Genomic DNA, 23,184 nt, shown 5'->3' with positions numbered 1-23,184 from the left:
AAATGGTGAGTCAAAGCCCATGTGATTATAATTAGTGGCAAATAATTTGTGTGTCTTTCGCGGTATATGTTAGGAGACAGCATTGACATGTGCATAAACATAATTTTTGAACAAACAACTCTGTAAGCCATTTTCCCTACAAAATCTTAATTTTTTTAAAAATAAATGCCCAACTGGGATTCAACAGGTTTTTTAACTCTACTTCTACTTAATTAACTTCGATACTTGCAGGTTCATGAAGTATATAGCATATAATATTAATAAAAAATTAGATAAAACTAATAACATCTACCATTCTCAAAGAGGTTAGGGCATATTATATTTTACACGATTTAATTGTATAGGAACCAAGTAATTCTAAAAAAAATGTAAAACAAAAAATACATGTTACACATGCAATTGTCAAGCTTATTCAATGGTTTCAATCGCACCTTTTTTTTTTCGACTACTTATATTGAAATTCCCGACATGGACCTGGCACAACACATACCACCATCCACATCAGAAGGGAACTTGGCAGGTTTTGAGTTGTTCAGATGTGAATTCAAAAGGGAAAAGATACTTAGTTTTGCGACACCATTTTAAGCTTTTAGCTGAAGTCGACAATCAGCTAAATGAAATATAAAATCATATCATTTAGTACATCGGCATTCATCAGCAACTTTAAATCAGCAAAACATGAGTGAGAAAATTTTTGGTTAAAAATTTCAAAGTAATCGAATTTAAAACGGATTGGTAAACTTTATCAGTAACTAATAAAAATGTCCAAAAAAATCTATGTTGAAGAGGGCACTTATCCAACCAATAGAGAGCGTACCAGATATGCAGGCTATTGCCATCCCGAGGTCTCCTTTTGTCCTCCATCTTCCAAGCCTGCTGTCTCCTTGTTGTTTGAACCTGGTTCGCACAAATCGATAAACTTCATCAGTACGTATTAAAAAAGTCCAAAAAAATCTATGTTGAAGAGGGCACTAATCCAACCAACAGAGAGCGTACCAGAAATGCAGGCTCGCGATCCGGAGATCTCCTTTTGTTATTCGCCTGCCAAGCCTATCGTTTGCTATGTTGGTTGAACCTATTTCACACAGTCGACGGAGTGATACCGTTAGGTATTGTTGTGAAATTGGATGGACTGGCATGAAAATTATGGAACGCTAGAAAAGGAAGAATGAAACAACACCATCAACCCAGTAAAGGCATGTTCTGAAATTGCTGAATAAATACTTGCCTCGCCCATTCCAGATGCACGAATAATCATCCAAAGAGTCGCCAAGACATTTAATTTACGTTGAATTCGTCGATATTTATATGCGTTTCATGAATCGGGTCTAAGGAGTTATTCTAATTTGTTAACTTCTATGAGAGAGCGTTTGGGTTACACAACACTAATGTAAATTATTTATTATTAACGATCAATAAATAAGAAGATCAAACCTAAGCTTGGTTCAAAGATTAGTTTTAATGTAATAACTGCAATAGGAAATTAACTTGGTTGTCAATCAGATTGCATATTGTATGAGAATGCATTGGTCTATAAGTATAATTTCGAAAACCCCTCACATGAATGCTATTCAGTTTGTAATAAGCACTAAATAAGAGGATGAAAAGGAAAATTGGTTCTAATCAGATTCCGTACACACATAGTAAAGAAACTTTAAATGGTTAAGAAAGTACTTAAATCATATACATCGCTGCTGCATCAAAATTTCAATACTCGATTTGAACATTAGGCCATACATCAATTACATTAGATTCAATACTGAAAAAAGAGAGCACACAAAATTTTTACAAATAAGGTTGTTGCTTTCACATGATGACTGAACCATACATGCTGGTTTGTTGTTTCCAAAGATACAGTAGTGATCAGAATAAAATTTTTAAAAAAATCATATACTTTAATCAAAGGATATAGAGAACCGGTCAGGAAACAATATTAACTTAATCGAAGCTTTCAGTAATATGGAAAACACACCTCTTCAATGCTTGTGCTGTGATCAGAGGAAAGTTGGAACAGCTCTCATCTTCAATCTGCAGATGTTGGCATCTCGATTTTTATTGATCAAATTTACTTGATTAAAGCTGTAGCTACGGTTTGATTTTCTCAAAACACAACATCATAAATGAAGAAATTCTACTTTCTAAACACAGATGACCAAAGCTGCAGCTCCCCATAACAGGCATTGGTTGAATGAACAGTCATAATGTCAGGGTTTCCACTTTTTTTGGTTGTTTTACATGGAATAAAAAAGAGTAAGATTAGCATACAAAAAAATCTTGTAGATATTGGATAAATTATCTAAGGAAGGCCAATTGCCAATAATTGAAGACGATAATAAACACCATATGTAGCTGCTCTATCACATACCTTTGTATGTCCCTGAAGAATCTTTTATTGCATTTTGCAAGATAAACAACTCCTTCAACCATTCTAGCTTTTCGGCAAAAAAAACCCAAGAAATTGAAGCACCACATACCCAATCGAAAGGGAAGGAAAAAGAGAAAGAAACCACACCTTGATGTTTAACGGCGGAACATTCAAATCATGTTAAATCATCAATGAAATTAAACATAAATCACTGACCGGGCAAAGGCAGAAGTCTCGTATGCTACCACCAATGGCTTAATCGTAGCTCTCTCCCCTTTTCTCACCTATCCTCTTACATGGTTGAGATTTGGTTCACCACACACACTTTCTCTCCCTCTCCCATTTCCCACTGGAATATAAATGAAGAGACGAAATGGGTGAATCTTAAATTGAGGTGTGGAAGCATTCTGTGATTACCGAACTGTCGTGAAGAAGCGTTTTCCATCCGGTTTTTGGAACCTCGATGCATGAAACTAATGTCTCGAAATCTATGTTCTCTTCATTGGTATAATCAATTTCAGAAGTGCATGGACCCTTCTGACAAAACCACACCTTGATTGTCCGTCCACAGAGAAGTTAGTTGATTTCGTCAGAAAATAAGAAATCTGTAAATCCATTTCAGTAAACATCAAGATAACTGGAATTCCGGCAAAAAAACCCAAGAAATTGAAGCACCACATACCTTATCGAAAGGGAAGGAAAAAGAGAAAGAAACCACCCAGAAGAAGCCTCTACTGCATATGATTGCACTGAACCAAAATCACGGCCATGTCGCTGATCCTCCGTTTTAGTGTACTTACAGATTGCAGAGGCGTCTCTTTGCCCAATAAATCAATTAAAGAAACCCAAATCAATCGCGGGAGAAGCATGAATCATGGGGAGAAGAAGAGGCGCACAATCAATAAGAGAGATGCATGGATCTGTTGAATGAAAGCGTGCAGCAGAAGATAAACGCAGGGGAAGAGTCGATTGACACGGCCAACGAAGAGTCGAGAAGAAACTTAAACGGCAAAAATAACTTTAGCTTGCCTTTTTTCTTTAAAATAATTTAAATCACTTAATTTCACGTGGCAACTACACATTCACTTTGGAATCTAACGTGGATATATACTAAAACGGAGGATCAGGGGCGGTTTTAGAGTGTCCACGCCAACTTAGGTATGCAACAATTGAACTGCCATGTGGAATTAATCATAATAAAAAAAAATCCAAGCTTAAGTTGTTGTTGTGGTTTACGATTCTTGAGGCACCTCTTTGTATCTCATGTTCATCCCTTTCGGTTTAACTCTTCATTGAGTCAACATCTTACAGTTGGAGATCCCGATTCATGAACCAGGGAGAGAGTAATTCCATATGCATTAAATAGCTTCAAATAGGATTCTTCAAGGCTCGGCATCAAAAGGGACGAAGTCAATTTACCTGTTCTTTCTATCTGACGGTTCCGCTGCTCCACGTTAGATTCATCCACTCTGCGAAGCTCTTTCGCCTGATGATTTTTGAGAGCATTAAAAGCTAAATAACAGGTCCATGTATTCGAATAGGTGCATGTATTTCCTTTGGGTTCCTAACCTTCTTTTATTCCATAAATGGATCCTCTCTCTTCTATCTCTATCTCCTCTGTTACCCAAATCTTATCTTTCCACAATACCGACTGCTTTATTTTGAGGTCTGTTTGTTTCCAGTGAACTCCAGCAGCAATTGTTTCCAGAGATTTTCGGTGCACACTGACGGTAGATGAAAAGGGAGGTAGATGAAAACAAACCATAGAGATTAAGAAAACCACACCGACTAATGACACTTGTTTTGAATGCAAAAGGAAGTGTTGTCGACCTGCACGAAGGAGACTGGGGGCGGCACGTTCTGTATAGCTCTAGAAGTCCCGTCAGTGCACACCAAAAATCTCTAGAAACAATTGCTGCTGGAGTTCACTGGAAACAAACAGACCTCGAAATAAAGCAGTCGGTATTGTGCAAAGATGAGATTTGGGTAACAGAGGAGATAGAGATAGAAGAGAGAGGATCCATTTATGGAATAAAAGAAGGTTAGGAACCCAAAGGAAATACATGCACCTATTCGAATACATGGACCTGTTATTTAGCTTTTATTGCTCTCGAAAATCATCAGGCGAAAGAGCTTCGCAGAGTGGATGAATCTAACATGGAACAGCGGAACCGTCAGATAGAAAGAACAGATAAATTGACTTCGTCCCTTTTGATGCCGAGCCTTGAAGAATCCTATTTGAAGCTATTTAATGCATATGGAATTACTCTCTCCCTGGTTCATGAATCTGGATCTCTGACTGTAAGATGTTGACTCAATGAAGAGTTAAACCGGAAGGGATGAACATGAGATACAAAGAGGCGCCTCAAGAATCGTAAACCACAACAACAACTTAAGCTTGGATTTTTTTTTATTATAATTAATTCCACGTGGCAGTTCAATTGTTGCATACCTAAGTTGGCGTGGACACTCTAAAACCGCCTCTGATCCTCCGTTTTAGTATATATATATATATATATATATATATGTATATATATATATAGAAGAAACTATACCTTCAAAATTGTAATTCATAGAGTGTTGCACATTTTTTTAAAAATATTCTCAATTAAAAATTTGTTAAAAACGGCTTTAAATTGTATAATTTTTAGAAACCATGTCACGTCCCTAAAGATCGTTTTACATAGGGACACGTGTACACGAGTGACCTTTTCCTACATAAGTAAACACCGATGCGAGTGGGGTTAATCCCTAATCGCCATCATTCGTTCCTTCTCTCTCTCCTGCAAAATCTCTCTCTCCAGTGCTATTTTCTTCATTGCTAAACAGTTCTCTCTCGCCACGAAAAACCTGAAAATAAAAATAAAATTTTTAACCACTTGAGGAGGACAAGAGATGATAGCGCTGTCTCAGGTTTGCTTAGGAATTTATGCTTGTCTTATGATCTCTTTTTCGTTAATCTCTTCTTCTTGTATGTGACTTTTTAGTTTAATTCTGTACGGTTCGGATATTCGTGTATGCGTTTGTTTATGTATCTGCATTATCCGGCAAGTTCTGAATTATTATTATTATTTTTTTTTTTGCGGTTGTGCAGGGAAGTTGATTCTAGGGTTCTTTGTTAGTTGGCTGTTAACGTCTGGTTTGCTTGCGGTGAAAGAGAGGATAGGATTGTTTCGTTCGGAGGTAATTTGGGAAGGCATTGTAATTGTTTCGTTCTATGATTGATCGTTAGCTCTATATTATCGTAATTGCTATAGTGTTGTGGATAATGGTTATCCATTAGACTGATATTTGGATAGAGATGGGTTCGTGCGAGGATCCGAGCGGAGTCTTGCACGAGGCTGCTCTGGGGCAGGATTCATTAACGGGCTTTGTGCAGAGTCACACCTCTGAGCTGCCGTCCTTCTTGAAACCGGGTCTTGATTCTCTTGAATTGACTGGGATTCATGCAGCCCCTCCTGAGATACAGAATGGGTTTGAAGAGCTGTCGTTTGATGAGACTGCTGCTTGTGTGAGCTATGACTACACGGAGAGGGCGGCTGCCAACAATAGCGATGACCTGGTTGGTGAATGTGCCAATGTGGCTGTTCCGATTCTCGAGAAAGTATTGGATGATGAGGGTCAGATTGAAATCGGAAATCGTTGTTTGAAAAAAGAAGGTTTATGTATGGAAAATGCTGGGATACAGGGTAAGGATGGGCTGGTAATATCAATAGAGACTCATGAAACGTCTGCGACTCACTTGAAGCGAAACTGTGTTCAAGCGAAGGAGCAGAAGGGTTATAATGGTGTCAATGGCCCATCCTCAAAAGGACTTGTGGAAGAGAAAGGTGATAGTTTAGCTGTGATGGAGTCTAATACTAGAGATAATGTCTCAGCCTACTGTGAAATGCCCATGGAACGTCAATCTATGACTAGCCCTAGCCATTGCCCTGAACAGGATTGTCAGGAGGATGATAAGTTTGTCAGTTGCCCTTTTACTAAAAGGATTCTGAGGGTGATAGAAGAAGAACATGATGCTTTAGTAGGAACCGAGACCCTTAGTTGTAACGAATCAGTTCCTCCAGAGGGTTGTGAAATTTCCTCAGAATCAATATTTGGCCCTTATTCTCCAAACCGACATATTCAATTTGATGAGCACAAGCGTAATCAATGCATCGGTTCTTCATATGTGGAAGGGTTTGTAAGGGTAAGTGAGGAGAGAAGTCGTGTTCTTGTTGATCCAGATTCTCTTTCTTGCAAGCCGATATTGCCTTCAGAGGGTGCTGAAGTCTCAGCAACTTGTTTGGCAACAAAAAACATTCAACAGGGTGAGCAAAAGGATGATAAGAGTATCGATTGTCCCTTTGCGGAGGGGGCTATGGAGGTTAAGGAAGTGACGATTTTCAATGACCAAATATTGCCTTCACACAACTGCGAAATACTATCAGAATTAATGCCTGTTACTATTTTGTCGAAGAATTGTGATGAAGAAAATGTGCTGGACACTTGGATTTTCCATGCTCTCGACCGTAACACTGATACATCATATCAGATCGAAGCTCATAGTTGCAACCAGATATCTCATCCTGAGGTTGATGAAAAGCCTGAAAGGTCGTTAGCAGGTGATTTAGAAAGTTGTGGTTGGCATGGTAATCGGAAAAATGAGACAGGTGATAGTGACCCGTATACTGAGAGGTCTACAAAAGGTGTGGAAATAAAAAACTCTGCTGAAACATGTGTTCACGTTTTGAGTCCACAGTATGACCAAAGCGATGCTGAGCATGTTGCTGGTCCCTCTACAGAAAGCAATTTGGAGCTTTTGGAAGAGAAAAATGATTCTAAAGCTGATATAAAGGTTGAACTTTTCTCCCAGTTATCATCTATTGAACAAAATGCGTTAAGTTCAGGGAAAGGTTTCTTCGGAATGGCTGCCAACAGTTTATTGGAGAGACCAACTTCTCTGCAGTTAACTGGCTGCCCTGGTGTTTTTGAGCAAAGTTCTCTTATGAGTTTGGATGTGAAGGATTGTTTAAGGAGGAGTGTGTTTGGCCCCATTGATTCTGTTTCTGCTGTTGACAGTTCTGGACCGGAAGATAACAAAGAAATAAATACTGTCAAAGTCGATCAGGTTTCTGAAATCAAATTTTCTAAAAATGTGTATTTGTCTTCTCCAAGGGAAAACCGAACAAGGAAATCAAGCCGGAAGTCTAACGGGAAAAAATCTGCAAGGAAACATAGAGATGCAGCCAAAGTGCCCCATCAACATGAAATTCTTGAATATATTCTGAAATCTCCCAAAAGAAAGAGAAGCCATTTTTCCAGATTGGCTCGTTGTGCTCTCTGGGGATCAATGGGGAACATTACACAACTTTTTAAGCAAAGCAATGGGCTTGGGCTTGATTATGTTCTGAATCAAGAGTCAATAAAATCTGTAGGCAGGCGAGGAAGTGGGAAGAAGTACAAGAGTGGGGAAGGTGGAAGCTCTAGAAGATCGGGCAGAAAGTCTAGTACTCCAACCAGTGTTTTACATTTGAAGGTCAAGGTGGGAAGTGAGAATTGTCAAAGTAATCTGAAAAGTGTGATTCCCGAGGTACAGCATACCTCAGCTTCTGCTGTGGCTAACATTTATAATTCTGGAAGTGACTTTTGTCCGGGAGACGGCATTGAACCTTCAAAATCAGCCAATGGTACTGACGATGAATGGGGAGAAGAGGTGGCTGAAAAGCAGCTATTCTCTGTTGACAAGTATCTGGAAAATGCAAAAACAGAATTAGATGTGGATTCCCATGGAGCAAATAGCGAGTGTACTTTGGTCCCTGACAATTTAGATAGAGATGGTGCAAATCTTGGGTTTGCCTCCCATATGGTGGTTGAAGCATTGGGAGGAACAATTGAGTGTACCTATGCCAATCCTGGAACTTCGCCCGATTCAGATGTTACCAATATAGTTCTTGATGCTGAAGTCGTCACAAAACAAGAAGAAGAGTTGAATGGTTCTTCTTACTGTGGAGCTGTTGCCCGCAATAAGAAAGGAAAGAATAAAGGGAACCTTCCTTATGTTGGTGCAGATATCATAAAGACAGCTAAACCATTAAAAAAAGGGGGAGGCAAGCAGAAATTGGGAGATCACTTGTCCTGTAGTGAAAGTCTTACTTCATCCACCACAGGGACTGCTTCAAGTATTTCATCAAGCAGTAGAGGTTTGGAGCTGTTATCCATACCAATAGAGACTGAACTCGAAGTCCCTGGAGAGAAATTGGAAGTCAAAATTGATGTGGAAGATGAAAAGTGCAGCAATCTAGATGGACACCTCAGTCTTTCAGAATCAGAAAATTCTCAAAATGTGCTTTATTCAGCTAATTCTGAAAGAGTTCAACCTGCTAAAAGTTCAGAACCTGAAGGATTGAGCAAGGAAAGATCCAAGATATATAATCTGGCGAAAAGCAGGAAAGCAAGTGCTTCTTGTAAGAAGGGAAGCAAACAGAAGTTGGTTAATAAGGGCAACGTAAAAGAGAAGAAGGCATGTGATCACGCTACCAGCATAGTAGAAGGTTACCCTGAATCAGGTAGGTCTTTCAAAATAGCACTATGGGCTTTGTCTATTGTATTTCCCATGCAGGACCATGCAATCTTTCCTAATAATATAATACTCTCTTGTTTCTGTGATAATTTGGTTCCCTGATCATGTGAATTTAGAATTTTGGGATGGAAACATTTTAGCCTTGTTTCTTATTTTTTCACATGATTTTTGCTGTAGGAAATCATATAGTAGATGCAATTGGCAGCAACAATGTTGTATCCATAAGTAATTTGGACATGGCATCAGGTGTTGTAATTGAGCAGAGTTTACCTGCGGAAAGTGCTTGGGTACGCTGTGATGATTGTCATAAATGGAGGCGCATTTCAGATGGCCTTGTAAATTCCATTGATGAAAGTAGTCCATGGTACGATATCGTTTCTTTCTTGAAAGTTACTATTATGGTCTTGTTCACAGCACTCAAATTTTTTTTTTTTTATTGGAAAAGAAATTTATTCAAGCACCAAGGGGGTGCAACCCAACAGAAATTACAGGGGAGCAAGATTCAAATGGTGGAAAATATTCTCAGAGAAGGACAAACACCAAAACTTAAGACAATCAAACCAATTTTCTATGAAACTGTCAGTGGAAGATTCTTTGTTGTTGAATCTTCAGTTTTCAAATTAGGCACAGTGACTTCAGTTTTTTTTTTTTTTAAAAAATCTTTTTAATTTCCAAGATTCCCTAATCCAACTGGAATCCTGGACCCTAAATGACTGATGTCCTTCATGACTTTGCTTTGGTGTTTGTCCTGTGCAAAAGAAAGTGGAAGTGTTGGGATGGTTTATTTCCACCGAACAGTTTTAAGGGAATAAATTGAAACTTTGCTTAGCTCTGGGTCCTGTTAGATGTTCTTTTAATGAAAAATTTGAAGGTGCCCTATCGTCTGAGGTTATTTTATTAGTCTCCCAAAGTTTTTATGTTCGTGTTGATATTGAGCAATTGATAATAATTGTATCTTTTTATTTTGAGTGTAATCTGATTTGACACCACCATTTTTCTGCTGCATTGTTCAATGTGGAACTTATTGTCCATTTAATCCTTTGTTTATTACGCTTTGGTTTAGGCTTATGATGATACTTTTGGGCCTTCGGCTAATATTCTGGTTGTCTTTCTTTCAATCCCTTTTGGAGACACTGATCTAAATTATAATACTTGAATTGGATATTGTTTTCCATGATTCATCATGAAGGTCGTGCAAGGACAACATGGATGAAGCATTTGCTGATTGCTCCATCCCTCAAGAGAAGTCAAATGCAGATATTAATGCTGAGTTGGGCATATCAGATGCTGATGAAGATGACAGCCTTTTGAATCAGAAGGGGTCAGAATACAAACATATAACAGGTACATACATTCATTAGAGCTAGCTCACCTGGAAGGTTATACTGAAGTTAAAGAAATGACTGGGTTTCAGCTATTTTTCCCCCCCAGAACCCTAGACTTATCTTTTCTCCCTTCTCCAAATGCATTACAGTTTCACAAGAATCATCTTTCAAACGTATTGATGCTAATGAGTTCCTGCACCGCAGCCGTAAAAATCAAAATATTGATGAGGTTTGTACAAACTTAATGTTATTTATAATGTAGGTTCCAAAGACATTTTAATTTCTATGATACTGATGGTGAACTATTCTCGTATGTAAAGGGTATTACATTATTGAAGAAAAAAAAAGATGTCAAGGTGCATTGCTATACTTGTTGTTGTTTATATTGAATGGACATAGGCTCTTAAATCAGATCTTTCAAGCACTTTGTAAGTTTGTATCTTTATTAAGAAATCAGAATGTGAATGTATGCAAATGAAATCATTTGCCACAGCTTTCTGGCTCTGAAATTTTTTGGCCAAGATGTGTCAAAATCATCATATCATGCTGATACACCATAGTCTGCATTCGCTAGCTTGGTTTCCAGACAAATTTTCTTTTGTTGAATGTCTTAGTTTATTGTAGTATGAGTATTTATTTGGTTTTGGGTATAGTTGTAGGAGGCCAGAGTATGTGGCTTGTAAATGCTTGTGTTTTTTTTTTCTTCTTTTATTTTTGTGATGATGGTTTTGGAATTCACAATGTTCACTTTAATGCATAGAGTTTCGTTTGTGTTTCTTCATTCTTTAACGCTATTGGTATTCTAGTCGTGGTTTTACAATCTCTCTCTCTCTCTGTCTGTCTTGCTATTTCTGATTTTATGTGTCTTTTATTGTTAACAGATCATGGTTTGCCACTGTAGACCTCCTCAAGATGGCTGGTTGGGTTGTGGAGATCAATGCTTGAACAGGATGCTTAACATTGAATGTGTTCAAGGCACCTGTCCTTGTGGGGACATTTGCTCAAATCAACAGGTATTTTTTCTTTTCTTTTGGGTAAATCTTCATATAATAATTTTTTTTTTTTTCAAATGTGATGTCGTCTCAGTCCGAATGTCTGTTTACAGTTCCAAAAGCAGGAATATGCCGGGATGAAGTGGGTTCGATGCGGGAAGAAGGGTTTTGGGCTGCAATTGCAACAGGATATATCCAAAGGGCAGTTTCTTATAGAATATGTTGGAGAGGTAACCTGGGAACTTAATTCGTTGAATTTCTAATTACAGAGCTAAATTTTGTTAAGTAAAAAACAAAGGAAGTCTTGGGATTTAACCAAGTTTCAAACAATGGTTGTGCTAGCTTACCATTAGTGTTGTAGCAAACGAAGTAGGATATTGGATTTTCTGAAACTTTTTGTTTATTTAAAAATAAAGGATGGAGTCTTAGGGATTTTAACCAAGTTTGAAGCAATGGTTGTGGGAGGTTACCGTTATTATTTTAGCTAACCAGACCAAATGAAGTTTCTTGGTGGAATTTCGAAACCTTTGTTTTCCAAAGTTTTTGAAAATTTCATTTCTTTGGTGTAGTGTCCTATTTTAGAGTGCTAAGTGATTTTGCTGACAAGATTATTCTGGAGGTTTTTTTTAGTGGCAATCCCAAACTTTTGGGATAAAGGCTCGAATGATGATGAATGGTAGAAAACAATTTTATTGAAAGGGAACCAAGGGGTTGCCTGCCAAATGCGTTCAAAAGTAAAACAAATTTATTATTTATAAGTAATTGTGTATAATATGGTAATTATCTATTCCTTGCTTGCTTACATTGATTTCTCCCCTAAGCCATATGCTAATAGTTTTCATCCATCTACACTTAGAATTCATGTGCAAGTTTCATGTTCCTTCCGAGGGAATAAGCAATTTAGAACGATTCTGAAAATTTTCTGTGGTCGTAATGCTTTCTGGGTGGAGTGTTTGTCACCCATGATTTTTAACACTGTATACGAAAACTTCCTCATCCATGTGCAATACAAAAGTGGGGGGTTAAGCACTTAAAACATCTTCTTTTGTTTCGTTGTGTAACAAAGGTGTATATCGGCAATAATTTGACCTCTCCATTCTCCCAAGTTACCTCACATAAAGAATGCGACTTTTTGTTGGTACCTTTGTATTTGAAAAAGCATCAAGAAACCAGCCTTATGCCTTTTTCATAATTTCTGAAGGATTTTTTTAATAATTTTCCATGAAGGCTCTTCATTTGAACCTTTTGAAACAATTTGATCTTCCCTTCGTGTATTTGATGTGGTTTTGTATGTAGTTTCAAAGAAACTCATGAACTCGCAGTCTAATGATTCTCTAATGAAGTGCACCTTCCAACTTAACCTTCCATTTTTTGTTTTCATGTTTACGTGGAGTGCATATTTGTTTATCGTAACGTGTTCCAGATCATATTAAATCTAGCGTAGGTAATGACTATTGCGAGCTTTAACCTTGTTTGTATGTTGTTCTGTTCATATGCATGTCAAAAATAATCCAGATGTCAGTTGTTATTGTGATCCATTTCATCAGTTTGTATGTAGAATGGTATACGAACTTCAATTTTGAGCATTGTTAAAATTAGTTATTTTGCCATTCAACCCAATAAGTTTTGTTTGGGTTGCATTTAACATCATTTATATATATTTTAACACTCCCCTCACGTGTGGGCTGGACAATCCGACGGCTCAGCATGTGCACAACAAACGAGGCCCAACACTAGGGCTACTCTCCCAAAGGCCCTCACTTGGGGCAACAAACACATGAAGGCCCACACTTGGGGCAACAATAAATGGAGGTTTAAATTGCAGAAGTTAAGGTTCCCAAGACCTCCAACTCTAATGCCATGTTAAGATTATTTACCTTGCCATTCAACCTAATAAGTTAATGTTAAGATTAGTTACTCTGCCATTCAACACAATAAGTTAACCTTTTGGGTTAAGACATTTCATATTATATATATATATTCTGACAAGAATTTATGGATGAAAAATCATAGTTTGTGATAATATTTTTGTTTTGAGCATGATGAGCATGAGGTGGAGATGGCCTTAGAGTGGGCCATGAAATGATTTGCTTTGCATGAAAAGTTTCGAAGGGTTGTAAATAACGTAGGATTATTTATGCACTTAGACAGGCACATCTTAGTGTTAATATTTTATTGCCATGATTTTTGGTATGGTTCAATCAGGTGCTTGATATGCATGCTTATGAAGCACGGCAAAGGGAGTATGCTGCTAAGGGGCATAAGCATTTCTACTTCATGACGTTGAATGGCAGTGAGGTGTGGATCAATCCATATTCTATCCTCTTTCCTTATGTATTGAATCAGTTGTCTTTTAATGAACAGGTTTATGAGGGTTAAGTTGCCTGTCAATTGGGCACTAACTATCGCAATGCCATAATGTGTAAAGTTGTGATTATATAGTTTCTGCACCCTAAGCTGTGGAATCTCATTTGTTTCATGATAGCATGTTTTGCATTAGTTATTTTTTTTTCTAGATGACGCATGTGGTTATTAGATCACCTGTTATCATATCATTGTCCTCTAATTTCATTGTACCATACCAATTCAAGATAACAAAATTTAATTTTCAACTAACTATACGTGATAATGTAAAATAGAGTTAATGTGTTCTTATACCACATATTATTTTTACATGATCCATTATTTCATATCTTTTGGATGTGTTATTAAACTGCTTGAACTAGGTTTGTGTAAGTGTTCGTTCAACTTTAATGATGATGCAAATATGAGTCAGTTTCTCTGCAGAGGAACATGATTCTTAATACTCTCATTTTATTTGTCTTGCTTTTGTTAAATAATTTAATTAAACAAAATGCTTGGTTTCAATTTATGAGAGTTAGCATTTAGTTGTTCTTCTCATTGTTGCTTCATTTTGTTTGTTTGTTGGAATTTTTCATTATTTCAGGTAATAGATGCATGTGCAAAAGGAAATTTGGGACGTTTCATAAACCATAGTTGTGATCCTAATTGCCGAACGGAAAAGGTAAATTTCACATGTGATCTTTATATCATGTAACTTGTACAGTGAATTGTGTGCTGTTACTTGTTATGTAATTTGGCATAGTTGTGTGTTGAACAAACCTTGGGTGCAGATATTTTAATTTTTTCTACATGGCCATTTTCTTCTGTTCATGTTTAAAAGTATACCAAAAAGGTATCTCTCAGGAGTAATTGATAAAGTTTGCTTCTGAGTGTTAAATTTCAATTAGTAACTATATCATTCAGGATCCCTTGTAGCTTGTAGTTATAATGTATTTATACAATTCTATTCCTTTTGTCATAATGAATCCATATTAACCATGCAATGTGCTGTATGTTTGTTATTCGCAAGCTATGCTTGTGCAAGTTGTGAAATGTTTTTAAGTTTATATTTTACTTTAATTTTGACCACATTTGCACGCACAGGAATATGGATGTCCTATTTTGTTGATGCAATGACATTTACATTTGGCCTTCATCATATGTGCTATTATTTGAGCTTCAGTTTCCAGTGTTTTATTTTATGTTTATCTGTTAAGCTCCACTTATAATATACTTACTCTTTTCAAACAGTGGATGGTGAATGGAGAAATTTGTATTGGACTTTTTGCATTAAGGGATATTAAGAAGGTACGTTTATAACTGTCAACACTGGATTTTTGGCCATCCATTTCAGTCTTAATATTTGTGATGTTAGTTGGTTTGATTGCTACAAACTTGCTACTTAATTACTAGCTTCAGTGAAGATTCTTTCAAAACAAGTAAAATTTGAGGTTCTGAATCTTTTTCTATATTAGCTGTTCGCAATTAGTATAGGAGTTCAATAGCAACTGAACTCCCACCCCATGCCCACCAATGTTTAAAACGTTGGATTTTGTAACACAACAGGTTAATCTACAGGTGAGATGGTGGTTAATATGTTGTTGGAGCACTGGGTTGAGAGTGTGAATCCTGGTATCCTCATCCCTCAAATCCAATCAATTAATTACCCTGCGTTTTGATACACCCATATTTCTATGGATGTCCAGTGTGCGTGGGCTATTAATGTAATAGCCCTTGTGGGTATCCATTTCCCATGTGTGGTCTTTCTAATTGATTATCCCCAAGTTAGTTGTCCCCTTGTCAAGGGATTGTGTGCCACACCCACACATGAGGGGAAAGTGTTGTAGCGTCCATAAAAATATTGAAACACAATAACCCTAGGGGTTGGCCTATTGGGGCGAAATTGTGATTGACAAAAAGATCAAAAAGATGAGGACGACGATGATGGGATTTAGTTACTGAAAGGCTTGAAACAACATGTAATTAGGTCTTTAAAACAGTATAAACAAATCTGAAATCGCAGGGAGATTAGAGAAAATGAAGTAAAGAAAAGATAAAGAACCTAAGCATCACTCGTAGGGTTCCGACATCACACTAAAGGAAGATTGCATCATAAAATCGAAAAGCACATCAAATGCTAGAATCGAAAGCATATCACATGCTACCAAATTCTATCAAAACTGTATATTTATTCATTCATCATCCTTGGGAGATTACATCCACATATATAGACTCTTAGTAATCCTAATTCTAGTAAAACTTCCTTCTAACAATATTAGAATACCTTAAAAGTAAACTAATAAGATTCCTATTGTAATTATGGCTTGACTTAAGAAAATAACCTAATGAAAGACTAATAGAAATAGTTATTAGTGTAGAATTCGAAATTCCAACAATACCCTTACTGTGAAAACATGAACTAACTTATGAAAACATAAAATTAAACTAAATACTAGCTAGAAAAGACCCTATAAGATGCCATGGATCTACATTGCGTAGATCTTTGAAATTCCTCTTTCGAGACCTCTCTAGCTGCATCAAGGAGTGGACAAGCAAACAAAATGATTAATTTATGTTATAAATTGATAACTTGACATTTGTGCGAAATTACATTCAATTAACATATTGTCTCACTGCATGCTCACTTGCCTTGAAAGATGTTTCTTATTGCAGCTAATCCCATATATCCCTTTCACTGTGCTATGTGGATGCTTAATTATCTTACACCGAGAGCTTGAGGTTGTTTTTAATCAATGTTAGGGAGAAGAGTTGACATTTGACTACAATTACGTAAGGGTGTTTGGGGCTGCTGTGAAAAAATGTTATTGTGGCTCACCTCAGTGCCGGGGTTATATAGGTGGTGATCCACATAATGCTGAAGTAATTGTTCAAGGCGATTCAGATGAAGAATTCCCAGAACCTATGATGCTTGAAGATGTGAAAACTGGAGTACACTTGAAAGATACGAATCTCAGAACCAATTCCTTTGGCAATGAAGACATGAAATCTGTTGAGGTACCTATTGTAAGTTCGGAGATGACAACAGAAATTGGAGATGCAATCAATCTTTCTGCTTCTGTCACTTCTCAACCTCATAGTTCCCTGGAACCGGAGGCCTCTAAAAGAAAATCTCCATGTTCTAGTCATCCAGTAGAAGTCTCCTCACAGACAATCTCAGCTACTAAATCTACATCTCATGTCAGGGAACCTACCCCACCAGAGAACACCTTGTGTTCTGTGCAAGTGCTGGAGAAATCATTTTCTGTTGATGTTGATGCAAGTAGGAAGTCAAAATCTGAAACTGTTAAAGGAAAGCGGGTTTTCTCAAAATCGCGGTTCTTAATAAAAAATTCACATTCATGTGGTTCTCTTAAAAAAGGAAAAGTTAATGGTAATCTAGCAAATGAGAACAAGGTTCAGATGATTGCCAACAAACCTCATGTGCTGTCTGTCAGAACCAAAAAGTTGGTGGAAGGTTCTTCTGATGGCCATTTTGAAGCAGGTTGGGAATCAGTCTTGTCCTCGATAAATTTTGCGTTTCATGCAAATATTTGATGATTAATGTCCTTCTATGCCTGCAGTTGAGGAGAAGCTTAATGAGTTGTTGGATGTCAATGGTGGGATAAGCAAGCGGAAGGTAAGTGGTTTTGAAACCATGAAACCTTACTTTTGAATTTGGCGATGTTCTGATTGTGGCAATTTAGTACTGGTTTAATAGCATTGAAACTCGCATACCTGTGATTGCTTGTTGCGATTTCATCGTCGCTTTTGTGTACAACAGAGGATTTTGTGCCTTTACATTCTTGAAGTTTATGATGAAATCTCACTGTCTTTCTTCATTGCAACGTTTTTTAATTTTTATTTTTATATAACTGCTCTGATTTCTAAATGTTTCATATTAACTACTGAAGCTTTTGGTCATTTCCTTCCTTGGAGCCAATTGTTCTTCTTTCAACTTGTAATACTGTCAATACTTCCTTTTTTCATATGTCTTTTTATAGTGTACTTATTCGATTATGTCATGTCTGTTCATGAAAAAAAATAAAAATCAGGAGGCACCTAAAGGCTACTTGAAGCTCTTGCTCCTCACAGCAGCTTCTGGTGGTAGTGGCAATGGGGAAGCTATTCAGAGGTATTGATGATGTTTTTCTGCCTCTCATCTCATTTTTTTTAAAATTTCTCACGTGGTTATTCATAGATTGCTGCTAACTTCATATTTGGGGATTACTAAGATTAGTTAGTTTGCCATTCAACCCAATAAGTTAATTTGTTGGGTTGAGACATTTCACATCATTTATATATATTCTAACACTCCCCTCACGTGTGGGTTGGACAATCCGACGGCCGAACACGTGCACAATAAACGAGGCCCAATACTAGGACTAACAACAAACACACAAAGGCCTACACTTGGGCAACAACAAATGAGGATTAAATTGCTGAAGTTAAAGTTTGAACCCAAGACCTCCCGCTCCGATACCATGTTAAGATTAGTTAATTTTCCGTTCAACCCAATAAGTTAACTTGTTGGATTGGGATATTTCACATCATTTATGTATATTATAACAGGGAGGTTTATAGCTTCCCTGTTTTTACTTTGACCTAAATTGGCCCACTCTTAAATCCTTCATGGAATGCTATCATTTTTTCAAGACTCAAAACAAATTATCAGGAAAACCAAGTCTGGCTTCTGCTTTAGGGAAGATAACTTTAGAAGTTTCGCATGGTTAAGGAACCATCTGAGATGAGATTTCAAGATTGTTGTCTTTATACAGATATGCGGCAATGACATAATTTATCAGAGTCCTTTTTATAGAATGGAAAATAATTTTATTGAACGAGTACCTAGAAGGTGCTGCGAAAATTCCAAGGAGGAAAAAAAAATGGCCTCAAGGAGATTGTTACGAGGATGGGAGCTCCAAAGTTTTAAAGTAGCACATATATTATTGGCATGTTTGAATCGAGGGGTTAAAAATCAGTTTTTTTCCCTTTTTATGTGGGGTCAAGTTATTAACTGTTTGAGGGAGGGGGAACCTCGCATAACCATACCCTTGAATACAAATGTCAGGAAGACCCTAAAGAACGGTTTTAGGAGTGGGCGGGTATCATTATGGGATCTGTTGTTGACAGAACATGATGACAAAAAGGTATATGATAGTATTTGAGATGAAGAGAAAAGGCAGAGGTGCAGAAGCCTTTGTATGAACATTGAAGTTTTGAATTAGGAGTTAGACTTTAAAGAACTTAATTGCCTCAGACAAGTTGGAAGTTAAGGGTTTACAATAGCATAAGGTATGTAGCTCTATGAAATGGAAATATTTTACTCTGAGTTGTTTCTCTAACTAATATTACTTTTGTCTCATTATTTGATATGCAGCAATCGAGATCTTTCCATGATCCTTGATGCACTTCTAAAGACAAAATCACGAGTTGTCCTGGTTGATATAATTAACAAGAATGGTAGCGTTTCCTCATCTTTGCTTAACAACATTCACTTTTTATTTACCCCATTTGAAGACAAATAATAGATATGCTACTGTTGCTTGTCTTTCAACATTATAGAATGAGCATTGCCTTGCTTTTCAGGTTTGCGGATGCTCCACAACATAATGAAGCAGTATCGAAGGGACTTCAAGAAGATCCCAATTCTCCGGAAACTTTTGAAGGTACCTACCAACTGACATAATACAATTCAGATTGAGACTTATTTGGATTGATTTGTGCCTTTCATTTTTTTTAAAACTTGGAGTATCTTATCAAGTATTAATTGCCAAATATATCCTCTGTAGTTTAGTGATATTTGGTTAGGTTTTCAATAGTAGAAATCCCAAGTCTTCTGTATTACTCAAAAGGAAATATTAGGTGAATCATGTGTGGCCATGTGGACAGGGAGCTGGCACATGGTTCATAAGCATGCCATTGGTAGCTTGAACTGTTTTCAGTGATTTTATTTAAGCATAAATTGTCACATTGTGTAGCTCAACCTGGTACGATGTAAATGTATTTAATCTGGTGAGGGATGAAAAATGAATTTATTAAATAATACAAAATTGTGCAGGTTTTGGAGTATTTGGCAACAAGGGAGATACTTGCTTTTGATCATATAAACGGAGGCCCTCCTTGTCCTGGAATGGAGAGGTTTATATTTATTTCTTTTTTAGTGAGCTTGTTTCCTATATTATATCCTCTTCCAGATTAGATAAATTTGATCTTTTGGGTGCTGTTCTACCTTAGATAATTTTCTTTGTTGCTCGACTCTTTTTAGGCATAATAATAATGATAATAATAATGGTGATGATGATGATTATGATGATCATGAAAAAAATTTAAATGAAATTAAAAGTAGTAGCCTAAACCGGTCCAAAGAGATGAAGATTGTACATGTACTTTCTTATCTTAGCCCAAAAAAAGTTTTGAAGTCCAAAAAGATAATAGACCAGTATTAATATTTTTTGTTCCCTTTAATACTCTGTTATTGTCGTGTTGTTGACATTTTTAGTAGCATTTTAATTTTTTTGAAATGATAATTTTTTCGTCCTCTTATGAAAGATAAAGGAAGTAGTGTTGGGGGAAGGTACCAAGGGTTTGCCACCCCTTTTACTAGATAATACATGACAATATATACTAGAAACTAAGCACTATGCCAAAGCCCAAAAGCAAAAGAGCACAAACCAATCTATCCCTAACAACCCATAATGGCTCAACGCTCTTTTGTATCTCTCAATCCAAAGGATCCATCAAATTATTAAACAGATAAAATCAACATTCATTGTCTTTTCTTTTCATACTTTGAAGTTCCAAACATTTAATTCATTTGCTATTGAATGGCCCTTGCCCAAGAAATCCTACTAAAGAGGGCTTCTACAGACAATATCCCATTTGGAGATGATGATCAACCTGATTCTGTACGTGTATAGATGGCATCGATAAACTCATTATCATGAAATGTCCTTCATATATTGACTTATAAAGGAAGATAAACTTTCTGTCAACCTTTTTGATTGTGTCCTCCATTTCTTATCTTGATATTTGGTGGTCCGTTTGGATTTGGGATGGGGCATGTCTGAATAGGCATGCCTGTTGAGACTAGCTAAAGTAACATGATTATGAACACATTCAAGTTTATGGTTCTTGTCTCACCACTCCGGTCAGTCAAATTTGGGTATTGTCATTCAATCATGCATATTATTCTTGTTTTCTATTTGAAGTTGGTGATGTTCTTTCATGGCTTTCCTATCTTGATTTTACATTTCATTGTGTCTGACTGAGAAGCAATTTAATTGCAGCTTTAGGGAGTCTATGCTGTCATTGACAGAACATGATGACAAACAGGTATATTTCAAAATTTTCCTTTCATATCTGGACTGCATTTTCACATCATATAATTTTAGTTGTATTGATGGCGAATCGTTTAGGAACTCATTGTCTCCCTCAACTATTCCATATATATGAAACACTCTCTTTGTGCCTCTTAATAAATTCTTCTTTTGCTAAACAAATATTTTTTTTATGTCCACAATTATGTCAATGAATGTCTCTGGCTGAACGCCACAATATGGGTAAATATCTGTATTTCATTACTTTATTGTTAACATTCAGGTTCATCAAATTGCACGTCACTTTCGTGATAGATGGATCCCAAAATTTGTCAGAAAAGCTAACAGCTTGGATAGGGATGATGGAGGGATGGAATTTCATAGAGGTTCGAGCTGTGGGAGCGTTTCAGTATCACATAATCACTGGCGTGATGATGCTGTTAGATCTATAAAAGCAATTGACTGCGTCATGCAATCAGTGCCTGTCACAACTTCAGTGGATGGCACTGTTCAAAAGGGTTCTTTTGAATCTTCTGCTGGTGGTTGCAAGACCAATGGTGCAAAGACTCAGAAGCGTAAAAGTAGATGGGATCAGCCATCAATGCCAAAGACTAATGTGAGATCTAGCATCTCACCAAACGTAGGAGAAGTGGATCATTTAGAGCAGGTAAGCAGAGAAGATAACAGCTGCCTTGAATATATTCAGCGTCAGTGTCTGCAAAATGAAGTTATCTGTTCTGCCAATGGAAGGATAAACTCCCCCGTGGATGTCCCTCCTGGTTTTTCATTTCCCCTTAATCCCACCCTGGTTTCATCGTCTACTTCAATAACTCCACAAAGTGTTGTCCGCTTGAACTGCCCCGTAGAGGTGGTTGTTGGTCATTCGCAAGGTAAATTTATTTCCCGCTTGCCCGTGGCATATGGAATTCCATTGCCTATTGTGCAGCAGATTGGCTCGCCAGACAATGAGAGACTGGAAAGTTGGGTTATTGCTCCTGGAATGCCTTTCCGTCCTTTTCCTCCTTTACCTCCATATCCTCGTGATACAAAAAGTACTCCACATTGTGTGGTTAAGTCTACGGCAACTAATGAACAAGCACAAGGACATAAGGACAGCCTTGATACTAGTTGTTATCCACATGAAAAGAATCATACTACAATTTTTCCTCGCCAATCAGAGGCGAACTTGCAAGTTGCAAACGTCCAGGAAACGTGTAAACGAGCTAGGGGATCCTCATATGATTTGGAAAAGAAGTATTACAGGCAGCAAAATTGGAATAAAGTGCCCCCGTGGCTTCGAAGAGGTCAGTGGGGATATGCGGGTAACAATTTAAGAGGTGGAATATGCAGCGTAGACGTAGGAAACGTGACAAATGAGTCCAGAAGTCCATATTGTACACAGGATGTAAACCATGGAGTGGAGAAAGCTGGTTGCTATTATAATCCGCATCTGCACCCACATCTGCATCACCAAAATCAGCATTGATTCGCAGGGAATGTTTTGAGGCACCAAAATTTTTTCTCATTTAGATATTTATACTCCAGTTTTTTATTTGCCATAGAAAATTCATTGAATTGCAGAGTCCATGTGATTGTTATAGCTGAGTGGAAAAACATGATCCAGCTTGCAATTTATTCTCTCTTGGTTTTGTCCATTCATACTTTTAAGTTTAAAGTGGTAGGCATTCTTCTCTGTGTACCATTTTCTCATGGAGAAATCTAGAAACTTCATTAACTTGGGATCAAGAATAGTAGAGGTTGACCAATTTCTTGGTCTCTATGTTAGAATTTTGTTTCGAGTGGCGGGGAAAGTATTTGATGATGTACAAATGGATGCTGACTTAAATTATGAGTTACAGAATATGATTTGTCACCTGGATTTCTGAAAGAATTTTATTGCTTCTGTGCTGACAGTTGGATTTACTATAGTGACGGAGCAACGGACATTCAGAATCCAAAACTGTCCCTTTGGTCGAGTTGGTTACTTATTTGTGCTTGTGCCTTTACCTGTTTTCTGGATTTTCTTGTGAATTATATAAGACTTTCTCCTGAAATTTTTGTTTGTGATGATGTTCCATGACTTTGTATGACATTTTTGTTGCAGGTGGAACTTTAGTTTAAAGCTAACTGAAAGTGTTAGGGCACAGGGCATGCAGGAGGGTTTTCTTTTGAGCATGATAAAAAATGTGTGGTCAATAGAAGACTCCTCCTTTTTCGGAAAAATCTCATATTTTTTGGGGGGTTTCTGGGGGAGAATAGGGATGAAAATGTAGCGAACTTG

General features: G+C 37.1%; 1 protein-coding gene across 1 annotated transcript; it reads left to right on the top strand.

The window, feature by feature from the left end:
- The first annotated feature begins 5,126 nt into the window (after positions 1-5,126).
- On the top strand, positions 5,127-22,863 carry LOC120016256. Its single transcript, XM_038868938.1, has 18 exons — positions 5,127-5,278; positions 5,460-8,913; positions 9,105-9,291; positions 10,117-10,271; positions 10,402-10,481; positions 11,134-11,265; positions 11,358-11,474; positions 13,450-13,542; positions 14,192-14,269; positions 14,839-14,895; positions 16,348-17,089; positions 17,169-17,224; positions 17,640-17,719; positions 18,965-19,047; positions 19,174-19,253; positions 19,646-19,725; positions 20,874-20,919; positions 21,187-22,863. Exons 2-18 carry the CDS (start codon positions 5,667-5,669, stop codon positions 22,387-22,389), a joined length of 6,516 nt encoding a protein of 2,171 aa, XP_038724866.1. The 5' UTR covers positions 5,127-5,278; positions 5,460-5,666; the 3' UTR covers positions 22,390-22,863.
- The last annotated feature ends 321 nt before the right edge of the window (positions 22,864-23,184 follow it).

This window comes from Tripterygium wilfordii, chromosome 15 (genome assembly GCF_013401445.1).
Source record: "Tripterygium wilfordii isolate XIE 37 chromosome 15, ASM1340144v1, whole genome shotgun sequence".
Lineage (NCBI taxonomy): Eukaryota > Viridiplantae > Streptophyta > Magnoliopsida > Celastrales > Celastraceae > Tripterygium > Tripterygium wilfordii.
The sequence above is the reverse complement of the archived record's forward strand: the minus strand, read 5'-3'. Positions and strand labels throughout refer to the sequence as shown.

Excerpts from the sequence above, each read along its gene's own strand:
- LOC120016256 (XM_038868938.1), top strand. The coding sequence starts at position 5,667 with ATGGGTTCGTGCGAGGATCCGAGCGGAGTCTTGCACGAGGCTGCTCTG. Across the intron at positions 10,482-11,133 it reads AAAATCAAAATATTGATGAG|ATCATGGTTTGCCACTGTAG; the intron begins GTTTGTACAAAC and ends TATTGTTAACAG. Across the intron at positions 19,726-20,873 it reads CCTTGTCCTGGAATGGAGAG|CTTTAGGGAGTCTATGCTGT; the intron begins GTTTATATTTAT and ends ATTTAATTGCAG.